Below are 26039 nucleotides of genomic sequence, written 5' to 3'. Positions count from 1 at the left end.
TTCTTCTGTTTGCGTTTGTTACATACTCTAAAAGCTGCATCACTTCGGTGATCCCTCGCATTTATCCCCCAAGTTGAATTATCCTTCGGGTTTATGCCAGGTTCAAGTGTGTAGGTATGTGTCACACACAAACACACTGCTACATTGTATAGCTTTTGACCATCCAAGCATTGAGAATTTAGGGTTTCTGGAACAAACGCTGAATTAGGGCTTTCAATAGCTCAGTCGGTAGAGTACTGGGCTAGCTCCGGAGGCCTCAGGTATGAATCCTGATGGAATTCCCATTTTCTTTGCTCATTTTTTTCCACTTATAAATTATATTCATTTCTGGTCAGGTTCTTCTACTTGCACTTGTTACTCTTCTCTTTTTAAATATTAACCTCATGCAATTTGCAAGTCCCAATTTGCAAAATGTTCAATCAGTACCCAAGGAATACATGCTACATGTACTGTTGTATTAAAAAAAAAAAAATAGTCACACCAGATCACCAGCACTATCCTTTGAAGTAGAGAAGTCTCCTGAACTTGCATTGTTTTTTTGTTTTTTTTGTTTTTTTTGTTTTTTTGTTTTAAGATGAAACCTACCTAGGCATGAGGAATATCTGAAATTTTGTACCCATAGTATCCAAAATTGTGGGAAACTATAGTTACTATGACAGAGCTCCCAACCATTCTGAATACAGGGAAAAGAGTGAATTTTGACCATTTTCAGCTCTCATTTCACGATATTCTTTTTCTTGATAATTTTCTCACACATTGACTACAGTTATGACAAATCTCAATCCTCTTGACCGGCAGGTTTCTTATGTTATATCAAAAATATTATGAAGAAATAAACAATACAAAATAAAGAGCTGACAATGTTTGGGCCTGGATTTTTACTTCTTTGTAACCGGAATTTCGTTATAACAGTGTTTGTTATAATGAAGATGTGCTGTATTTTTTAGTCAGACAAACATTAGGAGGTCTGCAATGACGAGGCTTTTCCAGTGGAAGTTGTGTGGAGTGTCACTGTTCCCTCAAAAAATAAAAGAAATAAAAAAAAATAAATAAAAATAAAAATACAATAACTGAGGTCACAATTGCACTCACATGACGGAGCTCATTGTCTCACCAATCTTGTTTGCCTGCAGGAACATCTTCACTAGGTAAATTCCTCTTTTCTGGTGCATTAATGAAGGAGAAGAGTGCAAATTTGTTCATGTACCAGTATTTTGATATCTTCATTGCATAAAATCATAAGAGTAGTTACGTAACGAGTGAAAGAAAAAGTTGGTATGCTTGAGTACAGATCATCGTGAGAGCTTGGGACACTGGTGGGTATAGGAGTAGAGGTATACTGCTATTTGTATGGAGGGGGGGGGGTGAAATGGGGTAGAAGGAGAATTTGAAAAGTGGTGAAAAATAGACATTTTAATGATATCTCTCCTTTCAACTTAAGGACAGTTGTATGAGAGTCTTGAGACTTGATTTTTCTGTTTTTAAGTTTGGTCTGACCTTTTTAGATACCGAAGTCAACTTTATCGAGGGAGTATAAAATTCTGTGTGTGTGATTTGCAATTACTGCTGACTTGTGATATATTTACCATAGTAAAAAATGTTTCAAAAGAATACAACTGATAATTTTGTTCATGTCTGCTGCCATGTTATTTGTATTAGCAAATAAAGTTAATCAATCTTACACAACAATACCATGGCAAACGAGGAAGATTAGTTGGCCACTTCCTAGAGTCACAAGTAGAAAAAACAAGAAATTGAACAAAACAAACAATGTGACACAGCATCATTGCTCAGTTGTGGTAGATGGGAAATGTATACAAATTTCATTGTGTGCAGCTTTTCTTGAAAAAATAATTCTAACAAACACTATTAAAGTTATAATGTCAGAATAATATCAAAGTATTTGATCTTAGTTTATTTTCATTATTGTTATTTTATGATGATGATGATGATTATTATTGTCATCATCATCATTATTATTATCATTATTGTTATCTTTTTTTTAATGCAAACGATCCCTCTTCTTGTGTTTGAGATGATTACCAGTAGATCGAGGCGAATACAGGTATGATATACAGAGGAGCTGTGTCATAACGAGCTACCATTCAAAAAGTCCTTGCTATATTGAGTATCTCATTAAACCAGGGAGAAAAATGAATGAATTTAGAATGAATGGGATTTGCAAATTATGTCCTTTTATTAAGTATATTGCTATTTCTAACCTTAATATATCAAGGTTCTATGGCATTATTTTCAACACCTCTTGATAGAGTTGCATTAAGGGCTCTTTTGTCGTCCAAGAATTTTTTTTTTTTTTTTCATGTGAAATTGTCACACAGAGGTATTTGTCCTGTTTTCAAGTTTAACCATGACAGCAATACATAGGCCCTTGTGTTTTTTTTTTTTTTTTGAGAGAAAAAAAAAAGTAAATAAGAGATTGCTCACCAAATTCTTTGATGATAATTAAACTTGAGTCTTTCATTGTAGAAAAATTGTGCTTGTATACTGGTCAAAGTACAGTTAGTGCTGATGTGCTTGCATCAAAACCCTTCAGTAACTGGCCAATACATGAATTGCTATGATAATGCTATATAGTCTGTGCTGTTCATATTATATCTTTGAAATTTTTCCAAGTTTACTTTGATTTACAAAATGAACAACTTTTAAAATGTGTCTTTGAACACAGAAGCATCATGTATGTACTGTATGTAAAGATGTGTTGTAATCCAAGTTGGGAAATTTGCTGTATTTTTCTCTGGATGAATACTAATAAGACAGTGGAAACTCAATATAAGGAGATCTGATATAACAAACTAATTTCTTTGCAACTGATTGACAGATTGCCCTTCACAATCGATCTGTTGCAATGAAAAACACTTTAACGGAAGAATTTAAATATATTCGAGTAATAACGCTGCATGCATTAAAGATAAGAATCAACACTTGTTGTCAGGCGAAAGCTTGGTGCTCTATTGGAGATGACGTCTGTATCAGGAGGTCGTAGGCTACTCGAGTACATATGTACGCCCATGATTTTTTATCATGGCTACTGCTAAAACACTGACCAACTCGGTGTATATTTAGTCGATGTGTGTAGAGCAATTTGTCAGTCATTTGCAATGAAAAACATCTCGACGGAAGAATTTCATGTATTTGAAAAACTAATTTCTAGGGTCCAAATGAATGTCTTTCCTTTGTTTTGTATTGGTTATTAACTACTGATATAACATATTATCTGACATGAAGAACAGATTGCCTTGGGCCCAAGGATCTCTTGGTACAGAGTTTCCACTGTACAGCTGTGTATGCACGTATAATTTCTCATTCTTTCATTTTGTTCCCAGTTGCTGCTCACAAAATCATTAACTCTTAAGAAGTTCCAACTCGAGATATGTGGTGTGCTCGCAAAATATACAGCATGTACAGTAAGGTTGTAATTCGTTGTTTCACTATATAACCTAATGTTCACTTTCAGTCGTCAGGCTGTGTCTGGACCGATACCCATACAGATGAGCGATTTGGCCGAATGTGAGACTAATAATTTGGCATTTAATCATTTTTCATCATTTTTTTGCATATTCTCCATGTGGATTCACATCTTTCTTCTGTACTTTATAGGCTTTTAGAGCATTCATTGACAGTGGTTTGCTCTTTGGCAGCGTTGATTAGTCCTTTCATCTTGCTTTCTCAGTTTTCTTTTCTTCAGCCTTGTTATTATTGATATTATTGTTATTAATGCCAGGGTTATGATGATGATTAAAAAAAGAAATAATAATAATAATGATGATGATAATGATGATGATAATAATAATAGTAATAGTAATAATAATAATAATAAAATAATAATAATAGTAATAATAATAATATGAATAATAATGATAATGATAATTGTTATTGTTTACTATGTTACTTGTTTACTATTATTATTATAATAATTATTATTATTATCATTATCATTGTTATTTTAGTATAGTCATCGATTATCATTATTGATATCACTACTACTGTGATATGTACTGTACGAGCTGAAATTTTCGCGTACAGATATTTTCGCAAATTGCTACATGGAGGACATTTTCGCGTGTTGTTAATTTCGCGATTGCGAGGGTCTATTACTGAACTTAGCTATTCGAGCGTTATTTTCGCGTGTTATTTTCGCGGTTCAAAGGCGATTCGCGAAATTCGGGAAAATAAAACCACCACGAAAATTTCAGCTCGTACAGTAATATGGAGTGTAACTGCTCAGTGGAATCATGTCAAATGGAACATTCTGTAACTGATTCTTGCTTAGACAACATATTTTCTTGCCTTACCAGCAAATTTTGATGCTGTTATACAGTAGAATGTTTTAAACATTGTGTCACAAATTTTGCGTGATTTATTAATATGAGTTTTGTAAATATTCTCATTCCATATCCCAAATGCTATTCTATTCTGTACCCAATATAGCCAGTTTGCTGATGTTCAAATGCAAAAGTCCGAAAGTCATGTGGATTAAGGGCTCCTGTAGTGGTCACGTACACTGTGAAGTTATCTAGTCCAAACACAAATCATGACAAAATATTGACAAGGAACATACGATTCCCTGGGCACAATGGAGGAAGATAAAAACAGAGTAGTCCAGTATACTTTATATCAACCTAACACCTTTCTTTCTTTGTACCATTTAATGTTGAAGGCATGTGTTGTATCTATATCGATATCATGTGTAATTAATTTCTTATGTCACTTTTTTTGTTTTTGTACGTCCTGTATGAAGAAACTTGCCCATACTTGATAGTATGAAAAAAAAAAATACATAAATGCTTTGAATTTGATGTTGTATCAGGAATGGAGCTAGGCTTGTCACGTTTAATAGCAAGGAATGAACACATTGCTAGAGATACAGGCAGATTAGAGTAGAAAATGGATTTATGCTGTATATAGGGTTGTTGTAAAAAAAAAGACTATGAAATATATTACCTTTGGTTCATATTTACCAGTTCCTGTGATTGTTTTTATTGTGTGTTTCTCATCTAATAATAATATTGATTGGTCGCGTGGTATGAATTGAGCGTGCACCGATGGCTTTAAATACTGTTCTTGAAAACAATTGTGTTGAATCCTCTTCAATACAAGTACTGTTTTGTTCATATTTTGCCAGTTCACTTTTTACAATTTTGACTGTGACATAAATTGTTTGATCCTACATAATACACAGAGCCACAAAGTCACTACATTGCATAATTATTTTTGATTGCAGTCAACTTTCTTGTTTTTCGACCAGTTGTGTGATTTTCTTTTTGCTTCTACTGTATTTGGTGGGACAAAATGCTAAAGCATAAGGTCTGAAAATTTTGTACAGTGCACTCCTGTTGTAACAAAAACGGTTATAACAAAATTCTGGTTCCAACGAAATAAAAATTCAGGCAGCAACATTATCCCCTCTATGTATTTCTATTCTGTCTTTCTTTGGTTGTAACAAAATTTTGCTATAACGAAAGAAAACTGCCGGTCTGGAGCTCTTCGTTATGACGGGAATCCACTGTACTGGCAATGTAACAGTAAATCGGGATACATGTATTAATGCTTGGCAATGTCATCACTCATGTTGAGATGTCATATCGTCGCTGGGGTGACAAGATCTCGTAGCTACAAAATGCCAAATGCTCATAGGAGAGCCAAAAAACATGGCTGCCAAAGCATTGACATGCTGTGGTGGGGTGAGGCAGTTAGGATTTTGACAGGACATCACTCAACCGATTATTTGACCATTAATCTAAAAAGTGATTTTCAACAAAATTTGAGATACACAGTGTACAAGGTATTGTCACCCCAGCGATGATATGATTATGTACTGTGTACGCTGTGGGGCGCTGTGGCATAGTGGATAAGACTTCCGACTCCTGATCGGAGGACTCGAGTTCAAATCCCGCCCAGTGCTTACGTCCTTGGACAAGATGCTTTTACCCACCATGTCCCTCTCGACCCAGGTGTATAAATGGGTACCTGGCAACGCTAGGGTAATAATAATGGCAGGGCCCTCTGGTAGAGCATTGGTAACACTGAAGAGGCTACCCTGGGTAAATAAGACATCATTATTATTACTATTATTGTTATTATTATTATTGTTATTATTATTATTATTATCATTATTATTATTATCATTATTATTATTATTATCATTATCATGTTTAGTGAACATTGCATTAATGAGTGAAAACTTGTAAAAAAAAAGCAAAAGATGAAAAAACAAAAGATGAAGAAGAAGAAGAAAGAATACTTAGAATTCTGGACTCCTAAACAGTCCAGGTTTCAGCTTAAATGCATTCATGTAGGCTCAGAATGTAGGGCCGACTGAAAATTTTGGCTGAGAAGTGGCCAAGTCAAATGAAAAATCCAGCCTTTTTTCACTTGAAATAGCCTTTCTTTTCACGAGTATAATTGTACAGGTCAAGTCTTCCCCCATCAACCTCATAATGCAAACTTGTTTGGGTCCACTATGAACAGTCAATCTTAACCTATAAAACCAAAGGAGTGTTTGTGTTGGATGAGAGTTCCTCTGCTATATGTTAATGAGTGATTTTCATAATAACACAAGTACTGGAGACAGGAGTGTATTTGTTGTTGTTGTTTTTTTTCTGCAGAGTTTGTTTGTGTAGTGTATTTCTCTGATTAAAATCATGACCGCAACAGAGTTTATATGGCTGTGGTGATTGCAGGTATATGAGAGAGGTCTTGCTAGTCAATGACTCCGTGTCTAAACTGAGCATACATTATGGTATCAAAAAACATAGTAATAACAATGACTGGCAATGTCATACAAAGGCACACACTCAGATCAAAGCACTACTTTACAGGACATCAATACAATGTGTGTCCAATCCTTACAGGAACCATCAACAATGCTGAGAATCACAAACACACAACATGAAATAAACAAATGAAGTATTACAACAAGATGCAATCACAGGGGTTGATGGAAGATGATACATATCACGATTTACTCACATCATCGCATTGGTCAAATCAATTCGCGAGTCAATTATCAAGAAGTTCCATTTGTGGGACTCTTAGTCATGGGGTAATGCATGGTGAACAAATAATACTGCATCACAAAAACTGGACAAAATCAAATTGATTCTGTTTTGAGTGAAAAATAACCAAAGGGAGGCACATGTATGGTTTCACAACATTTGCTCCTGTGACAATTACTCCATGAAATATCTACCACGTTAAGCCAAACATAAATTCTACCCACAGACATATTATATCCATGACCCTAATCCTAATCTTCACACTAAACTGCAATGTATTGATAAGGCAAAAAACCCTATCACTAACCTAACCACAAGTTGCAACTGTCGCAAGAGAAATGTTGCATTAAAAAAACAGGACAAAAAAAGAAGGCAATAAAATCATGTTTTTTGCTATAAAAGTGGAAAAACTGTGCAGTGCATTCTATGCACGCTGAGTCATGTTTCATAAAGCACACAAGTAACATTTGCTGAAGAGAACATACTCTGTTTAATATCATTACACCCATTCTAGTAGGCAGATCTGCAGTACTGACAACCCACATACAATGTAGCTGTGTAACACAACTACATTGTGAATCCATGATACATATCATAGGTGTATATAGTGGGCATACATTACATCCAGGAAGGGCAATTTGCTATAATCAGTTGCAATAAAGTCATCTTCTTCTTTTTTTTTTCAACACCTTCTCTCTCAAGCATGTGCATTAGCACTGGTACTACATAGGATAGTAACTCAAGCTCTGATTTGTTCACACTGACAATACAGTACACAGTTTTGATTCCTTCAAAATTTGACAAATTCTTTGCTTACAGAAAGATGACATTGATATATGGGACATTAAGTGCAAATTGTATCTTCCCACTAACAACCCTGTACTGCTTGGATAATGAATGCTACACTATCTATTAAGGTAGTGACAAGCCTTCACTGCTGGTCCCGGTCTTTCTATTTAGCCTTCTTCTGTTCCAGCTTCTTCAGGTTGATGCGACGTATATTGGTGTGCAGCGACATCTGTACCCGGTTCAGCAGCCACTCGGGAGCCAAATCCACCACGTAGGCCTGGAAAAGTCAGCGAGATCACAACATTTAGTTAGGCACCGGTTGGCGTGGGAGGAAATGGTGAACAGGCAGTATATTTTTTTTGTGAATTGTTCAAGTTCACAGATATTCCTACAATAAAAATCTCACAAAGGTAACTACCGGTATTGTCTCAAATATGTGACCTTGCATCACAAAACGAACAAAAAGTCGCACCAATTGATGTTATGTGAGGACTCAAAAAAGGTGAAACGGCTCAACCAAGTCAATCTTCAGTTTTTCATTTTCTTTAAAAGAGCTATTATTCTTCTGCGTTATTTCTAAGATTGGGATCATAAAACAAATGGATAAGCGTGTTTTCAGCAATTTTTCTACAATCGTTTTTTGTTTTTTTGTTTTTGGTAAAGTTATGACATCAGGTATGTCTTAGAGGCCTCTTTTCATTTCTTAGAAATCCTTTGCACACTCTTCACTTTCAACTCTAATAACTTTTGAATGGACAATGCTACTGCTTTGAAAGTTGGCATTAATCATGGACAGAATGTGTTAATAATGCATGCCCAATTTCAGCTTAATCTGATAATCCCTTCATTGTTGTTGCTCCGGTGTTTTGTCCCTTTCCTCGCACAGATAGCATGGTTTGGTTTAGATTATGAAAGCGCTTGAATAGATCCTGTACTTCAAAGCCTCTTTTCTCATTTCATACTTTTCCAGAGTGTGTGCTTTCTTTCCAATATCTAAATAGGTTAGGAGAGTCCATTTGAATTGAGTTACACATCATTTTAAAGCTTAGAGACTGCTCTTCCTGATCTGGCGACTTTTAGTTGGTTTTGTGATGCAGGGTCACATATGATAAATGTGCTGTGTGTCCTATTAAATCCAAAGCAGAAAGTTTCTGAGATTTTTTTTCCCCTTGAAAAGAGGTAGTACATATATAATTACAGCTTTACAATTATGTATATTCACAGCATCAATTTGTATGTCATTTCACTGTTATATTTGTGTTCCTTTTAAAAAATGCACAAACAAAATGAACAATGTTTATGTCTTGAGGTTGTGCATACCACAAACATTTATCCGGATTTTGTCGATAAAGCATCGCAAAATTCTGATGAAGTGACAGATTTACGTTGAACACTTTAAATGGCACTTTATTCACAACATCAACCTGTTCATAGTGCTACCACACACCATTCTCCCTCATTTACTTCACCATGCAAACCTTCAAGCAACACATCAACCTGTATGCACAAATGTGTAATTTTATTTTAATTTCAGCATTCATGTAAACAAATGCTGACGAACAAGGCAAGAACATTATACCTGGAGGTTGTGCATAAGGCAGCCATTTGTGCGATCCTGGAGACCGACGGTTAGGAGGGCGCTCTTTACGTACGTCTTGGGACTCGGTATGGTAATAGTCTCACGGCGCAGCTTGCTCAGTTTTGTAGTGACGTAGAAGGGCAGCACAGACTGCACAAGATACCATGAAAATTCAAGTCAAGAGTGAGCTGTACACTGAATGAAGTCACCATCATCTTTTATTTTCTTTTTTTTTTTGTATTTTACAATTCATGTATACACATGAGGCAACCTTGTCATTATGTAATCATGCAAATTTGCCTTCATATACCGGTACATGCCTGTGTGTATGCTTGTGTGTTTAGGTGTTCACGCAGCAATCTGCACACACAATAGAACTTTTTTTTTTAAACTCTCAGACATTTAAAGAACACACAGTGGTTTCCATTCACTACGACAGGAGGGTCCAAATATTTAAAATCTACTTTTCCTTCTCGAAATCAAATATCAGCATGGCTTTCTAATGCCATAGAAAACAGACCAAATGCATCACAAACCCCTGGTGAAGGTGTGATCTGCACATAAAAATCAAACAAGCTGACAAACTTCCCCTGAGTAGAAAGAGTGTGCATGGTCAGTATTAAAAAGCCAATTATCACTTCTCAAATATCTTGAGAACGAGGTTCCAGGACATCAAGAAACGTGTCACCTGAGGGGCAAAAGCAGGTCATGTGTCTATTCATAGAGCGCAGTTCTAGCATGCAGTATGTGTACCGCATACCCGACTCCCCAGCTGGCCTGATAAAATCTCACGATGATGATGGGACATGGGATGCAACGCTTTCTCGTTTGCCCCCCCCCCCTCTACTTTTTGCCCCTCAGCAAATTGAGCCATAGTTTGATGACATAATTGAACTTGTCTACAGCACTATGAGTGTACTCACCTGAACAATGATTCCTTTGGAAGCGTACTCTGTGTTGAGGCCCCTGGAGAAAAAGTCTACAAACGCCTGAAAAGAGGGAGACAAAAACAAACAAAATCTTTAAAAGCATGCGAGTGTGAAGAAGCAAACTTCAATGATAATTTTGTTTGTCAGACATAGATATGCTTTATAATATCAAGCTATAATAGCACTTCCAAATGAGTAGTTTAGTCATAATAAATGAATTTCTAACCAATTTGGTCATATCCCTATACTTCTGAATCGAAACTAACTGCTATACATAGAAGAGCACGGTCTTCTGTATGTCCACAGGTGTTCTGTTGCAAACGCGGTGTGCTTAGTCTTTATTCAAGGCAGCGAAGGGAATATCCAAAGGGTTATGATATCCACAGCTGTCACGCGGTGCGCTTAGTCTTTATCTAGAACAATGTACCGTTATCATATCTAAAGTTCCTATTCAATAAAAAGGATTATCTATACTGTTTTTACACTACCCTCTCAACAAATACATCAGTTTTAAACAGAAATCACTCTGTTCATTTACGACATTATTTATTATAATGTATTGTACTGTACCGGTACATTGTTTTTGCATCATCTTTCATTGTTGGATGGAAATAAAGCAACATTGGCGTGGTATTAGCATTTTCACCATTGCGTTTTCACCGGAAAATGATAAATAATTGAAAAATACAGTAAAATTCACAAGGAATTGCTTTTTGTTGTTGTTTTTTTTTTAGATAAAGGGATATACACTGTATCATAAGCTATGGATATTCCCTTCGCCATCTTGAATATTAGACTAAGCACTGTGGACATCATAACCTTTGGATGTTCCCTTCACTGCCTTGAATAAAGACTAAGCGCACCGCGTTTACAATAGAACACGTGTGAACATATATACAGAAGACAGTGCTCTTTGCTGTTGTTGTTGTTTTGGTTTGAATGGCGTGTATTTTTAATGGCGTGTATTTGGTTTTAATGGCGTGCTCTCCTTTGTATAGCGGTTAGTTTCGATTCAGAAGTATAGGGATAAACAATAAGACCAAATTGGTTTAAAGGGGATGGCTAGTAACTGATCAATGGGAATCAGTGGGAATGCTGGGGGATGATTGTTCCAATCTTTGTGGGATTCATTTAAGAGTACTTTATATATCTATTATTGTGTGAAAATTATTTGCTTCAGAATGGTAGCATATTCAAGTAATGTGCAGTTTAATGTTTCCAGGTTTAGCGTGCCTGTCAGTGATGGGGCATTAAACTGCACATTACTAGAATATGACACTGTTTTGAAGCAAATAATTTTTGGATTGGAACAATCATCCCCCAGCATTTCCACTGATTCCTACTGATCAGTTATTAGCCATCCCCTTTAAAATTCATTTATTATGACTAAGCTACTCATTTGGAAATGCTATCATAGCTTGATAAGCATATCTATGCCCGAAAAACAAAATGACACCAAAAAGGTTTTGCCACCTCAGGTGGTACCAATATCTGGCCTGGCCCATGGACTATTATGGGTTGGAAAGAAAGGAGGTTTGTAAATAAAAAACAAAACCACACATCACAAACATGAAAAGCAAATCTCTTCTCACCTCCCCTCAAAACAGAAAAATAAATGAAGAAAGCGTGTAACACAAAATAGACTAAAATGCACTATTCAGGCCCGAATTCATGAAGGTGGTACAATCTTTGTCCATGGCTTAAACCATGGACAAAGATGGAAGTTTTGTATGGGGTGCAAGGTGTCCCATGGCCTACAGTATGTCGTTACAAGCACATCTTGAATGTTGTTACCTTGGTTGCAGAGTAGGCGGTGAGCATCGGGCTGGGGTTCATGGCCGACGCTGAGGAGACATTGATGATGACACCCTTTCTCCTAACGTGTGGATGGAAAGCAAATTTCATGTGTGAAACATCCTGCACACACAGAGAGCTTTGCGGCACAGTTACAAAATACCAGGAATATTCATACATATAAATATCTTCCTTTTTTTTTCACTGCATTCTAAAAGTACTGTTTACTGTTGGGAGCAGTGATTTGAAGAAAATGTTCAAGATATCACATTTGATGCATATGTGTAGGCCAGTTGTATCACAAAACATCCTACCATGTAAAGATTTCACAATGAAGCCTAAAATATCAGAAGACATCACAAGAAACGTTTTCCATTTTTCAAATTTTGTATACTTAACATTACTTAAAAATAAGTTTACTGATTCAAATTTTTACATAGGTTGTTTCTGTCTCTAACTCACATTTTAGAACTACTGTATAAGCTGTTATTTTCGCGACGGTTTTATTTTTCCTGAATTTCCCAAATCAAATGGTTCACGAATACGATTTTAATATCTCGCGAAAATGTCTCCATTGATGCGCTAGGGCAATAGTGCCTTAACATTGGCATTGGAATCAATTCGCGAAAACATCTCGAAAAAATGTCTATGACCTCCTCATTTGTGACAATATCTGCATGAGAAAATAACAGCGCATACTTAAACCACTAAAGCTGGGTTTTTGTTTCATCTGCAAATGGTAAATAATGCCTTTAGTTCACTGAGAGTGGCAACACTATTTAAAAAAAAATGAAAGGTTGGAAACTCCTTGACAGGCACCTTGAAAGAGTACCAATGCAGTTGAACAAAAACTTCTTTTACTGATTTGTATGATCCCATATCAAACCAATGCTGTTGTTTTTTTAAATATTGAAACCTATCCCAGAAAAACCTCAAATATGTGGGTTAAAACTGAGAAAATTGCACAAACCAAGCCTGCTTAATATATTTTCAGAAAAAAAAAATCAATATAAAAATCATACATGTGTTCTCACTTTTTGAAGAGAAAATAAGACAGCAAAGCACCACACACTACAAGTAGAGTCAAAAGCACGCCACTTGAAAGCCTTGCTTTTGTTCCCTATACAATAGACATTGCCTCAGCGCACTTCAATATTACCCTTTGTCAAAGCTTTTTTTCTCCATAGTAACATCAATAAATGCTTCATTTTTCAAGTTTTTTTTTCCACTTTTTTGTTCCTTTAAGTAGGTACATGCATGAGCATAAAATTGTCACGGGTCATATGCACCGCTTCAACGCCAAAGCAACCCTCTTTGAGAATGCGATTGTTACCCACATTCCCTCTTTGTGCGTTTTCTATCTAATAGCAATTATGAAATGGGAGTAGCTCGGAATCTTTTACTATTCCAACTCACATTATGCACGTCCTGTGAGCTACTGTATTTGAATGAAAGGAGAGCTTTCAATTTGGGTCTGTAGGGTATACAGAGCGGAGAGCTAGTCGACTGTTATATATTAACGCGCCGTGCGCCATTATGATTTGGTAGCCGTTTCAATTTCTGTGGACAGTGACGCTTGCATCCACTGATCTGTGTATCAATGCTGTCACTAGTGTGCGCTGAACCATAAGTACAGCAGCTAGCGACTCCATCCAGTTTGTTAATACAGAATGGATGCTATTTCTGTCAACAACTGTCCTGATAATATAAAGGATGGAGAGATGTTTGAGTATTGTGTACATGCTCCACCCTCTTTGCCTAATGTCTGGAAATCACAGGCTTGCTTTATCATCACTGACAGAGTGATCTGTTTGGGTTGTGCTTCAGTTAACACCTCAGTTAACACCTCTTCATGTGCCATTGTGGCAACCCCCTGTGTGCCACATTATTCTGAGACACCAACGTAGTCATGCTTTGAGAAAACATTATGTTTTTCAAATCTATGTAGATTTTATCTATTTCCGTTAAGGTGAACATGTAGTGAGTAAAGTTGTAGAGAAAATGCCAAGCTTTGCTTTGATGGAAATTTGCAAGACAAATCGATGATTGTTTTTCTTGATATGACCAGTAGCTACATTAATGTAAAGGCATGACATTTGCACATAAAACAGTGCCAGAAACTTAGAATTTACACGCAAATCTATTGGGAAACACAGCTTGATAGTCAATCAACACATAAAATTCAAGCTCTATGTGAGACAAACGGAAGCGCGAGAAAAGCTTTCATTGCACTGAGGCATTTGGCGATTTATCGATAGGTTTGGGCGGGTTTGTGGGTTTGAGCAGAATATGCGAAGTTGGTACGCCGTCGACTGAGTCGAATGTGCAAACATGGCACATAAAGAGTTAATGCAAAAGTGTTCAGTAAATGGCTGGCACAAACAGAGTTTAACAATTATATCTGGTAATCTCTTACTACTGTTTGCTTCTCTTTTGTGGGGTTGGGGTTGGGGAAAAGAGTCAAATTAGTAAATCATAGTTACATAGAGGTCAAACAGTGTTCCAGTTCAAAAGTTATGGAGACTGTTTACTTACTAATCTCCATTCAAAATGTCTGCTCATTGCTGGAAAATAAATGCTTGAGTAGCCACCTGTCCACTTTTTACCCAATCTATTGATGTACCGTATTCTTTCATTAAAGTTACTGTTTTTTTTTCCAATTAATGTTATGCATACCTACCTTTCTATCATGCTGGGTAGAACCAAGTAACTCATCTGCAAAAAAATGACCGACATGGTTTGCAGTGTAAGCATGGCCTCAATAGGTTTGCTCCGATTATAATGACAACAAAAATAATCACACAAATGCTAGTGTTAGTAGCAGAGACTCCAACCCCAAGTATTTCTTAACCTGAAGATTCTCCTGCCACATGGACCCCCTAGCAAACAGGAGACTCTGCGGTCGTGTGAACATGCGCACCATGTTGTGTGCGTATGGGGCACAATCGCAAGTATGAAGTCCTTTGTGGTTGGGGTCCTGGGATCATATAGGAGGCATGGATTTTCTAGTGTTACGGATGCTCTCTGGTGCTCTTTTTTTTTTAAAAGCCCATTGAGGACAGGCTGATTTTGCTGCAACATGCATTTCCCATAGACCCCTGCACGAGTACACTCGGGACTCGTCCTCACTGGGCTATGGAACATACAATTCAATTCAATTCAATTCAATTCAAAGTTTATTTCATTTTTTGACAAAACATGTTTCACTTCTTTTGATAACAAAGAATAAGGTAAATAGAACATAGTGATATGAAAAGACTGTACAACAATTGAGGACCTATAGTAATCATACATTGTATAGTAAAAAAGAAACAGAAGTGATCAAAGTGAAGTACATGTATACCGTTGCTTAAAGTGCGAAAAATGGAGGGACCCACTAAAAAGACAGAGCTTGTAGTATACAGCATGTGACAGAACTCGGACAGTGGGTGAAAGTAGGAGACGTGGAATCTCTGTAAGAAATTATAGACATTTCATAGATGAAGGAGGAGAACAAACACTTCTACTACTACTACTACTACTATAAATGATTATAATGCAAAGGGAAAAGGGTCATTATTAATCCTCCTATGATGATGATGATAATAATAATAAAAAATAATAATAGTAATATTATCAGTATTATTATTACTATTGTTATTATTATTATTACAGTCACTATAAAAAATAATTAGAATATGATTTTACTATCAAGGCTATCCTCTTCATGGTAGCACTGCTCTACCAAAGGGTCCTACTAATATCATCTAGCATTATTGGAGAGACTGCTGAACCACTGCTGAAACATTGCCTGTTCTACCAACCAACTGACACATGAAAGAGACTTTCAGCATTCGTAAAAAAGGAAGAGTTGCCACCTTGCTTTGTAACACCCCTGCATCTATGACACAAACTATTAAAGACATCCACAAACTCAGAAAATCTTACCATAACCACGGTGAGACAGTTAATGTTGATGATGTTTGGCAGAAACTGCAGAGAAAAAACCATTAATAAGAACACAAATTACGGTGGGTATAATACTTTCAGTATCTCATCCGATAGAGCCATTAAAATAGCCCACCTCAACATTATTTGCTACAATTTGAACACAAAACGGTCCTCATGCTGAAATTTCATGACTTCATTTTCTTTCATATCATACACACATTTTAAGACCCTACTTGTGAAAAGCAGGGTTTGGATTCAAAATAACACAAATTTACGAACAATGCTAAAAATCTGGCAGGTGCCAATGATAGCACTGACTATACTGGGATAATCTCTCTAGCAGAATTGCCTCGGGGTGTGATGGGTTAAGAATACCATCATACAAGCAGCAGAGCTATAAATAGCCCTGACCCAAAAACCTCTGCCAGAGCAATACATTCAGACCCATTCACCCAGTCTCACTGTAGTCCCACGCTTACAGTAATATGTACCTTTTCCACATCCTCAATCTCTGTGAGGAACTGCGGAAAGCTGTACGACATCCCGACGTTGTTGATGAGGACACCGATCTCGAGTTCGGCCAGGGCTTCCTTGATCCTTCCGTAAATGTCGGCATTGCCGCAGAAGTCGACGGCCAGGGTCTTCGTCTCAACGTTGTATTTCTCTCCTGCGAGTGGGCAAACCAGACACATTTACCTTCCTGTTCATTTCCAGGTGCAGATATACTGTATGGTATTAGGAAATTACCCTCCCACCCACGTCAACCCAAGGACAATTAACCCCCCTTGGTTAAATACTTGTTAGTGATAAGAATATCATAGTGTAAAGATTGGGGTTAGGTTAAAGGTTAAGGGTTACAGTTTGATTTAGGGTTAGGATTAGGTTCAGGATCAGGATTAGGGTCCGATAAAGGGTATGGGGTACTTGTCCAGAAGGTACATGTAACTTGGTTAGAACCATACTGCATATATATGCCATATATTTAGCAATTTATGTGAGTTAAGCGAGTCGGGTGCCATTTGTGAATTGAAGAACATGTGAAAATATCAAACTCTGATCTTAGAGTCGACATCAATGCAATGTGCACATATACATTTCTGTGTTTATTACTGTACTCCACAATCGCAAATTCAACCACTCTAAAACTTTGTTGGAAAGTCCTGATTGGTGAAAAATTAGCCTCATTAATTATGTGGTGAACACAATATTGCACTGAAGTCCTTTCAAGTGACTGGAACATTTTTGTGCCAGTGCCCTGAGCTTAACTCGCCATGCTCTTTCATCGGAATTCAGTTAATCCCTCTAGATCTGACCCAATTGTTATAAAGATCCCAAGCCCATATTAGTGTGGCAAAGTGCCTCAGTATCACACAGGAAAACTGTAGCAACACATTAGTGATAAGGGGTTTACATTATACACTCGTACGTTATGTCTGTTAATCAAAGACAAATTTGACTGTATTTTTTCTTCTTTTTGCATCCAACAGAATGAGAAAAAAATGTGAAACAAGGTAATTTTCAGGGGTCTTTAGGTCCTTCATATAGCCTTATAGGTACTATTAACCTGTTGAGGACGAGTCCCGAGTATACGCGGGCAGGTGTCTATGGGAAATGCATGTTGAAGCAATATCAAACCGTCCTCCACACGTTAAACAAGGTTCTCCCACAGACATATTTGACCCCTCAGAGCCTTACCTATCTGAGTAGCCACATCCTTCAGCTTGTCCGCTGACCGACTCATAAGAAAAATACTCATTCCCTTTGAGGCAAGCTGCAATGAACCATAAAAAGCAAAGTTATGCAAAGGCAAACACAACAATTCAAGAGCAATATAGTTATTAAAAAAAAATGTGACAGGCATTGAAAAAAAAAAACATTTAACAAAGAACATAACAAAATGAAAAAAACAAAACCCTCATATTTTAGTTACGGTACCAAGAGCCATTTTCTATTGCAGTGTTTTCAGTCACCACTATAAAGAGAGGATATTTTCAGGACATTTCAACTATAAAAATAAAATAAGAAAAACTCTATGAATACAGACACCTACAAGTAAGAAAAGAAAAGCATAGAAAATGTTCTAGTTGGTGCACAAAGTTGATCTGCCTTCAATGGCATTTAGGATTTCCAGCGCCAAGTTGTTCATGGATTGAAAGACAGTGAATAATGAGCAGAGTTGTGAATTAACATTCGAGCTTTGTACAATTATTTCACATTTAACATTAACATGACACAAATAGAACTTTAAGAATCATTTTTATTCTTAAATATTCTTTTCTGAGAAGATCGTGTTTTGGTATGCATGCTGTCATGCCTTTAACTGGCAAGCACCATGATGCCACAAGTGTAGCATACAAGTTCATGATTGTGGGACAGAATAAATATGGGACTGTTCTCTCAGCCTCATGAGACTTTACATAAGACTCTAACAACGTTAGGATCTACCTACCTGTTCTGCATATGCTTTTCCAATACCATCAGTAGCACCAGTCACAACTGTAGTAAAAAACACAAACAATGAAACAATTCATGCGGAAGTTCTGCACTCAACTTTGAATCAGAGATCAAACTTATGTGCATGAGCTCTAACGTTAGCTATGTGTAGCTCTGAATACAACACCAAAAAATGATCACACAGTCTTTCACAGGACAGAACAGGATAGTCAATGTGGAGTTGTATTCAGTCCGGGAAACCTGTTTGTGGCGGGGGCTCTTGCTTGTAACGATCCCTCCTCGTGAGCAGGTTTCCTGGGCTGGAATTGGTTCTTAACTAGTCCCACACCCATCGCTTTGAGGAAGAAACACATGAACTAGAATCTATGCTACATTCAGGCAGTAAAGTTTAGTTAGGGAACAATCTGTACAGTCACTGTAAAAACGCGACGGTGACGCCGTGCTCTGCATGATTTGATGGTGTCTGGTCGGGCTAACCGGCTGGCTAGTATACTGTATACGCTATAATTTTCGCGTACATAAATTTTCGCCAATTGCCGCTGTCACACATTTTCACGAGTGGTTAAATTCGCGATTGGGGGACCAGAGAAAATATGAAGTGGCAAAGAAAGTGTGAATTTTCAACTTACTAGCAAATAAGAATGATACTAGTTATACACTGCATGAAAAAGACTTGCCAAACTCTGCGAACTAGTAAGTTAGAATTCAACATTTTTGAAGTGGTTAAGTCCATCGCGCTAGATTTCTGATGAGTGGTCCCCTTGCGATAATGGATTGGCTCTCTATAGTATTTGTAAGTAGACGTGGACGTGCGTAAACAAGCTTAGCCAGTATGGTCTGTTCGGTAAGTAAGCCGTGACCAAAGAGGGCCGTGACATGGTATGCTAGTACTGAAATGTTCGTATCATCAACGCAAAGGATTCATTTTGGAAGGTAATATTTTCGCGTGTTGTTAAATTCGCGAATAGCTCCCGACTCGCGAAATTCACGAAAATAAAACCCCCGCGAAATATATAGCATAATTGTTGTTAGTACAGTAGGGACAAATGCAATCTTACTCTTATGAATATTTGCCAAAAGTAGACCTAATTTTAATCTAGACCCTTAGCCCTTGTAAACAATTAGTTCTAAAGATTATACCCCACTGATTTGTTTGTTAATTTTTATTGTTTCTTTTTGTTTTCTTCCATTCTTACCAAGTTAAAAGCCATTTTAATCCCGGTATTAGTGGCAACAACTCATCAAACGTTAGGCAAGACATTGATTGACACATGCACATGCACATTCTGCTCTGTCGACCGAGCCCATTGATATTATTACTTCGATGTTCTAGAATCTAGATAAATTTAGTACCGATGTGTTGGCTCAGTGAGTAGAGTGGCTGCCCTCACAATCGGGAGGTCATGGGTTCAAACCCCGGCCGCGTCATACCAAAAGACGTTAAAAGATGGGAGTTGCTGCTACCTTGCGTGCCGTTCAACAGTTGAAAATGACCTAACTGTTAGAGCAACGTCGATCTCAGTCCGGGAAACCCGCTCATGAGGACCGCCCCCGCGTACGAGGATGGTCCCTCCTCATGAGGACCTCCCCCCGCCTCATGAGGCCCCCCGGGGAACGCCTCATGAGGCCCCCCATTCACTTCTTATTCATCTCACATCTGACGTATAAATTGTCGCAACTTTGCACGGTGATTTTTTGTTACACACACATGTCCACTATCCATGATGAAAAGAAGAAAAAATCCTGTCTGTTTTTTTTTTTTTTAAATCGAGTTTTAATCACCCGATGCAGAGCGCCCATCAAAACACGGGCGCCAGCGCGTTCGCACAATGCAAGACTGCCGCACCTAGCGGCCTGATCCGACTAAATATTTTCGATGCTTTTTTCTGCGGCTCTCACCTCTCCGCGCACGAATCAGCCTCGTGAAGCTGAAGTCTGACATCTTTTTACACAAATTCGTAACGAGAAAAATTAAATCAGTACTAACCTGATCTTGTCCATATATTCCAAATTACTATTCCACACTGATAGAGTAGGTGGGTAGATGACATACTCCCAGTTTGTTAGCAAAATAATCACTTTGTAGGTATGACGAGTTCACTTTCTTCGTCAATTCCGCCCACGATTCCGCCGTTTGGGCGCTTTTTCTGGAATCATCCCGCGACGCGACGTACGTCGCATCACATCACGCATCCAGCACATACTAAGTACCAGACTGGTATGTGCTGGATGCGTGATGTGATGCGACGTACGTCGCGTCGCGGGATGATTCCAGAGAAAGCGCCCAAACGGTAAGCGGGCCGCGGAATCGTGGGCGGAATTGACGAAGAAAGTGAACTCGTCATACATGTACCTACAAAGTGATTATTTTGCTAACAAACTGGAGTATGTCATCTACCCACCTACTCTATCAGTGTGGAATAGTAATTTGGAATATATGGACAAGATCAGGTTAGTACTGATTTAATTTTTCTCGTTACGAATTTGTGTAAAAAGATGTCAGACTTCAGCTTCACGAGGCTAATTCGTGCGCGGAGAGGTGAGAGCCACAGAAAAAAGCATCGAAAATATTTAGTCGGATCAGGCCGCTAGGTGCGGCAGTCTTGCATTGTGCGAACGCGCTGGCGCCCGTGTTTTGATGGGCGCTCTGCATCGGGTGATTAAAACTCGATTAAAAAAAACAAAAACAGACAGGATTTTTTCTTCTTTTCATCATGGATAGTGGACATGTGTGTGTAACAAAAAATCACCGTGCAAAGTTGCGACAATTTATACGTCAGATGTGAGATGAATAAGAAGTGAATGGGGGGCCTCATGAGGCGTTCCCCGGGGGGCCTCATGAGGCGGGGGGAGGTCCTCATGAGGAGGGACCATCCTCGTACGCGGGGGCGGTCCTCATGAGCGGGTTTCCCGGACTGATCTGGCGCTGCTCAGTGGCTGCCGGGCCGGGCCCACGATCAATTGGGCAAAATGAATTTCCATTTTCTTGGACAATAAAATTTGGAGTTTATATCCAAAACAATTATTATTATTATTATTATTTCGGGTAAATTACAGAATACCGGCAACCAATCACGGAGAGCGCAAATCGCTCTGAAAAGAGCGTAATTACGCTTGCCGATAGCAACCATCTGAAATATTAATCCGATCTGCGATACGGTCCGTGATTCGGCTGCCGACGATTGCATTTGTTTACGTGTGTTTTCCTTGATCTGTGCGGTGAGAAGTGTGGTATCTTACGTTGTTGGGGGTTTCGGGGGTGTCCCCCGAATAATGTAGTTCTAGATCCTGACGATGCTAGTCTAGACTAGCCGTTAAAATTTACCCGAATTTACGATGAATACTCACGTTTTTAGGAGTTGAGGATAGTCCGTATCACAGAAATCGATAGCAATTTAGGTGAGACTAGAAAACAATCACTTATCTAATTGCTGGTGCTAGTTTACAGTAGAGCTTACGCACTGTGTGGGTGCTCTTGACAGCCCACCATGTTGACTCTATGCAGTCGTACAACAGTACCTGTACCTACACACAACAGCTTATGATGCGTACGTGTGCAGTGGTAGCGCGTATTGAGTCTGCAGAACGCGCGCATGTTTACTAGTACAGTGTACAATACGTAGATCTCTATAGCAGTTGAGTGCGCACTTGTCTCTTGACAATACGCGTATACGCGCTGCCTTGCCAAACTACAGTAGTGTGTAGTGTGATTGATCGTGAATGACTTGTGTCGAAAAGAGTGAAAGGAAGAAGAGCTGCTAGCTGTGATGACGTCATCACCTTTAAAATAGTTCCGTCAAAATCGGCTCGATTTTCTTTATCAACGATTTACTCGAGTTATCTTGATTTAGAGCAGTTTTCCTCCGAAACCACGCAATTTTCATAAAAATTGTGTGGTCAACCTACTTTTTGAAGGCCGTTCCGTTCCCGGGCTTTTTGGGGGCCCCAGACGACGGGAAAGATGAATTTCAGCCCTTCGGGCTGAAATTCATCTCTAAGGGAGAGCCGCCGGAGGCGGGGCCTTCGGCCCCGCCTCCGGCGGCTCTTATACGCACCAATATGCTAATTTATATGAGGCAAAACCGGTATTCTGTAATTTCCCCATTATTTCTAGTTCTACAATGCTTGATTGGGGCTACGGCGCGGCGGCAGGTAGAATCATGGAGCTACCACCGAAACGGTAATAGGTTTGGCTCCATGTAGAATGGAGTGTCTACTTTCATTTGCATGTATTGCACCGATATGCGATAATACAGCCTACATACTCAAGTAGTACAGGGCCCTAAAGTGCATGAAAGATTACAAATCTTACCTGCCCATTTCCCCTGACGAGCAGGGTTAGTCCCCAAGCCCAAGGGACCGGCCAAGAAAAAGGTGTTCACATTTCTCAGAATTGAAAGAAAAACTTTTGTCGAGGCGTAGATCGTCGTGAATAGCCCAAGAGTTGCGAATAAGTGGATGAGAGGCTCTGGAATAATGGCCATGATGAAGATCTTCTGTACTGGGCTAGTAGACTGGATGCAGAGTGGTTACGATGGTGTGCGCGTGCATGCAGCTCATCTCAGGCGCTTCGTAATTCCTGTGTGATGTGGTTTCTATGCAGTGATCATAGCTCCACCACACACATGTGTGGTGGTGTGGAGGATTATTGGATGATTGCTGTAACCCCTTGACCTTTGACATCCAGACAACGACCCTGGGGACGACGCGCACGGGAAATCTCACGATCTGTCGTAGGCCTTACTAGTATTACGTGAAGGGTGCCCGCATTCGCACGCACTGCCCATGAATGGAAGAGAGGTAAACACAACGAAACACCCCGCCCACTAAAAATGAATGAATTATAAAGGAATGAAATGAGAGAACGTAGATAAACAATGAATGAATGAATGAATGAATGAATGAATGAATGAATGAATGAATGAATGAATGAATGAATGAATGAATGAATGAATGAACGAACGAATGAATGAATGAATGAATATGGATGAATGAATGATAATGATAATAATGAATAAATAAATAAATAAGTAAATAAATAAATAAATAAATAGATAAATGTGCAATTAGGTAAAGGCATAAAATAACGGAATTGAATACATATAATAGATAAATATAAACTAAGAAAGAGTAAACAGAGGCCATAAAACGTCATTCACTTTATCCAAAATGGCATGCATTGTACAGGCCGCCCTCTCTTCAACGTGACATTTCCACAGACATTGGATAAAACCTACGTTGTAGAATACATTCATTCATTCATTCATTCATTCATTCATTCATTCATTCATTTTTTTTTCCATCTCCAACAGAACTTGTAAACACAATTTTCACATAAAATATAAGTAGGCCTACATTTTTTATGTCAATATTACAAAATATGATAAATGAAATTTATGGATGTACAAATGATAGGGTGAAAAAGAAAAAGCACAAAGAACATTCTGAAGTTTATAGAAGATGCTGGAGATGAGGAGGAATGCTGTTCGCGTGAAGACATAGGCCTACATTATCAATATGCATCTAGCGTTCGTAATTCCACACATTATTCGAGTTGCTTGAAATTAAATAATTTCTGGTACTTGAGAAAAACTCACATAAAGAGAAATGAAATTTGATAGAAATCAACAATGAGAGAGGTTAAAGGTCAAGGACTCCCATGTACCTGCAGGTGTATGCTCCGTGGTTAAAGTATACTTTCTCAAGTTCACAGCATAGTGAACTTGAGAGAGTATGCTGAAACTATTCCTTTACGACAATCCACTCGTTCTACTTATAAAAGAGCACCAAGAATGCCTTGGGTCACCCAATATCATGACAAGAATAACTTATTTTGCAAATACAAAAGGAATCCAAATGAAAATACGAAGAGGAAATATGTTCGTTATTGCAATATTCTTACAACTTCTCTGAGACTTGCTAACAAGAATTATTTCACAAGGCAGTTTGATCTTCACAAAAAAAAAAAATGATACCAAGAGGGTACGTGGAAGGTGATTAATGAAGTTCTCCGAGTTAAAGATAGATCGAAACAAGTGAAGGAAATATTTCGACATGGCCGATATTCTGATCCAAAATCCTGAACAAGTAGCGATTGCGTTTAATGATCTTTATTGTTGCTGTTGCTGTTGTTGTTGTTGTTGTTGTTGTTGTTGTTGATTTAGGCTCCAGTCTTGCTGGTAATATCCCTGCAACAGATAAAGAATTTCGTTATTTCCTAACTAATCTAAATCCCCAAACTGTGTTCATTACTCCCATCCAAGAATATGAGGTGAAAGACGTAGTTCACAAAGCAAAAAAGAGTATTGGACATGATGGCATTGCGTGTTTTTTTTTTGTTTTACTGAAAAATGTAATATCCAAAATTTTGTCTCCTTTAACATAAATATTGAATTTGTTCCTTCTCACTGGTACAGTGCCTAGTCAAATGAAAATGGCTTAAGTGGCTCCAGTTTATAAAAAATGGACAAAAAGAAGATTTAAGTAATTATCGTCCAATTTCCCATTTGACCACAATTTCCAAGATTCTTGAACATTCGATATATTCTCGTGTAATTAAGTTTTTACATGAATGCAATATTCTTTGTGACTCTCAATTTGGATTTAGAAAAAAAACCGCCCCCCTACTCACGCTCTGCTTGCTTTTATCGACAAAATCGCCCACGCCATTGACGATTCATCACATAATGATTGAATTGATAATTATATTATTCCTGGACCTGTCCTGTCCAAGGCCTTTGACACTATATAGATCGATCACGATATTTTGCTATATAAACTCTCGCACTACGGGATACGTGGAAAGGCCTTTTACTTGTTCAGGAGCTATCTAACCAACAGGAAACAGTTTGTACATAGTATTAAAGGTTTTAGTTCTAGTTTGAAAAAAAAAAACAACTCTCTTGCGGGGTCCCTCAAGGATCTCTTTTGGGTCCGCTTTTGGCTATTCTTTACATAAATGATTTCAAAACCTCATCTGATGTTTTGTCCTTCCTTCTTTTTGCCGATGATTCCACATGGTATCCCAACAACCCTTTTAGACGAAGTGAACAGAGAGTTAAAGTCAATTCAAACGTGGATTCAAGGAAACAAGTTATCTCGCAATGTAAATAAAACTATTTATGTTATTCAGTAATTCTTCGGTACAGGCCTATACTTGCCTGGGGGAATTGTACGAAATCACACATTGAGAAAATTTTCAAAATACAAAAACGGGCTATTCGTTCAGTCAATTTAGCTGGTTTTTATTCTCACACGCATTATTTCTTCTTTGAAAACAGACTCCTTAAAAATGCTGATTTGTTTTTATACAACTTAGGCACATTTATGTACCAGTTATCAGCCAACGACTTGCCCGACATATTTATGCATATCTTTCAGAAAAAACTATGCGGTTCCTGCATACCCCACTTATACTAGGCAAAGGGATTCGTTTCACCTTTCACGTACTCGCACACTCTTTGCTCAAAAAACAAATTTTGCTTTCACCGGACCCAAACTCTGGAATGATCTTCCCGCAGATATGATAGTCAAATGTTCTTCTCTGTT

The 26039-nt window shown here is 38.1% G+C and overlaps 1 protein-coding gene across 1 annotated transcript; it reads right to left on the bottom strand.

Annotated features, from left to right (window-relative positions):
• Positions 1-7547: 7547 nt before the first annotated feature.
• LOC139730174 (very-long-chain 3-oxoacyl-CoA reductase-B-like) lies at positions 7548-22975 on the bottom strand. The gene is made up of 10 exons (XM_071641070.1): positions 22804-22975; positions 18487-18533; positions 17733-17808; positions 16529-16704; positions 16035-16079; positions 14788-14822; positions 12108-12189; positions 10308-10373; positions 9385-9534; positions 7548-8082 (listed from the first exon to the last, which is right to left on the bottom strand). The coding sequence occupies exons 1-10, from the start codon at positions 22973-22975 to the stop codon at positions 7969-7971; spliced, it is 963 nt and encodes a 320-aa protein (XP_071497171.1). The 3' UTR covers positions 7548-7968.
• Positions 22976-26039: the final 3064 nt, after the last annotated feature.

The sequence above is a fragment of the Diadema antillarum genome, unplaced genomic scaffold (genome assembly GCF_040938485.1).
Source record: "Diadema antillarum isolate AM-2024a unplaced genomic scaffold, OU_Dant_1.0 seq00000297_RagTag, whole genome shotgun sequence".
Classification (NCBI taxonomy): domain Eukaryota; kingdom Metazoa; phylum Echinodermata; class Echinoidea; order Diadematoida; family Diadematidae; genus Diadema; species Diadema antillarum.
This window is presented reverse-complemented; position numbering and strand designations above follow the sequence as displayed.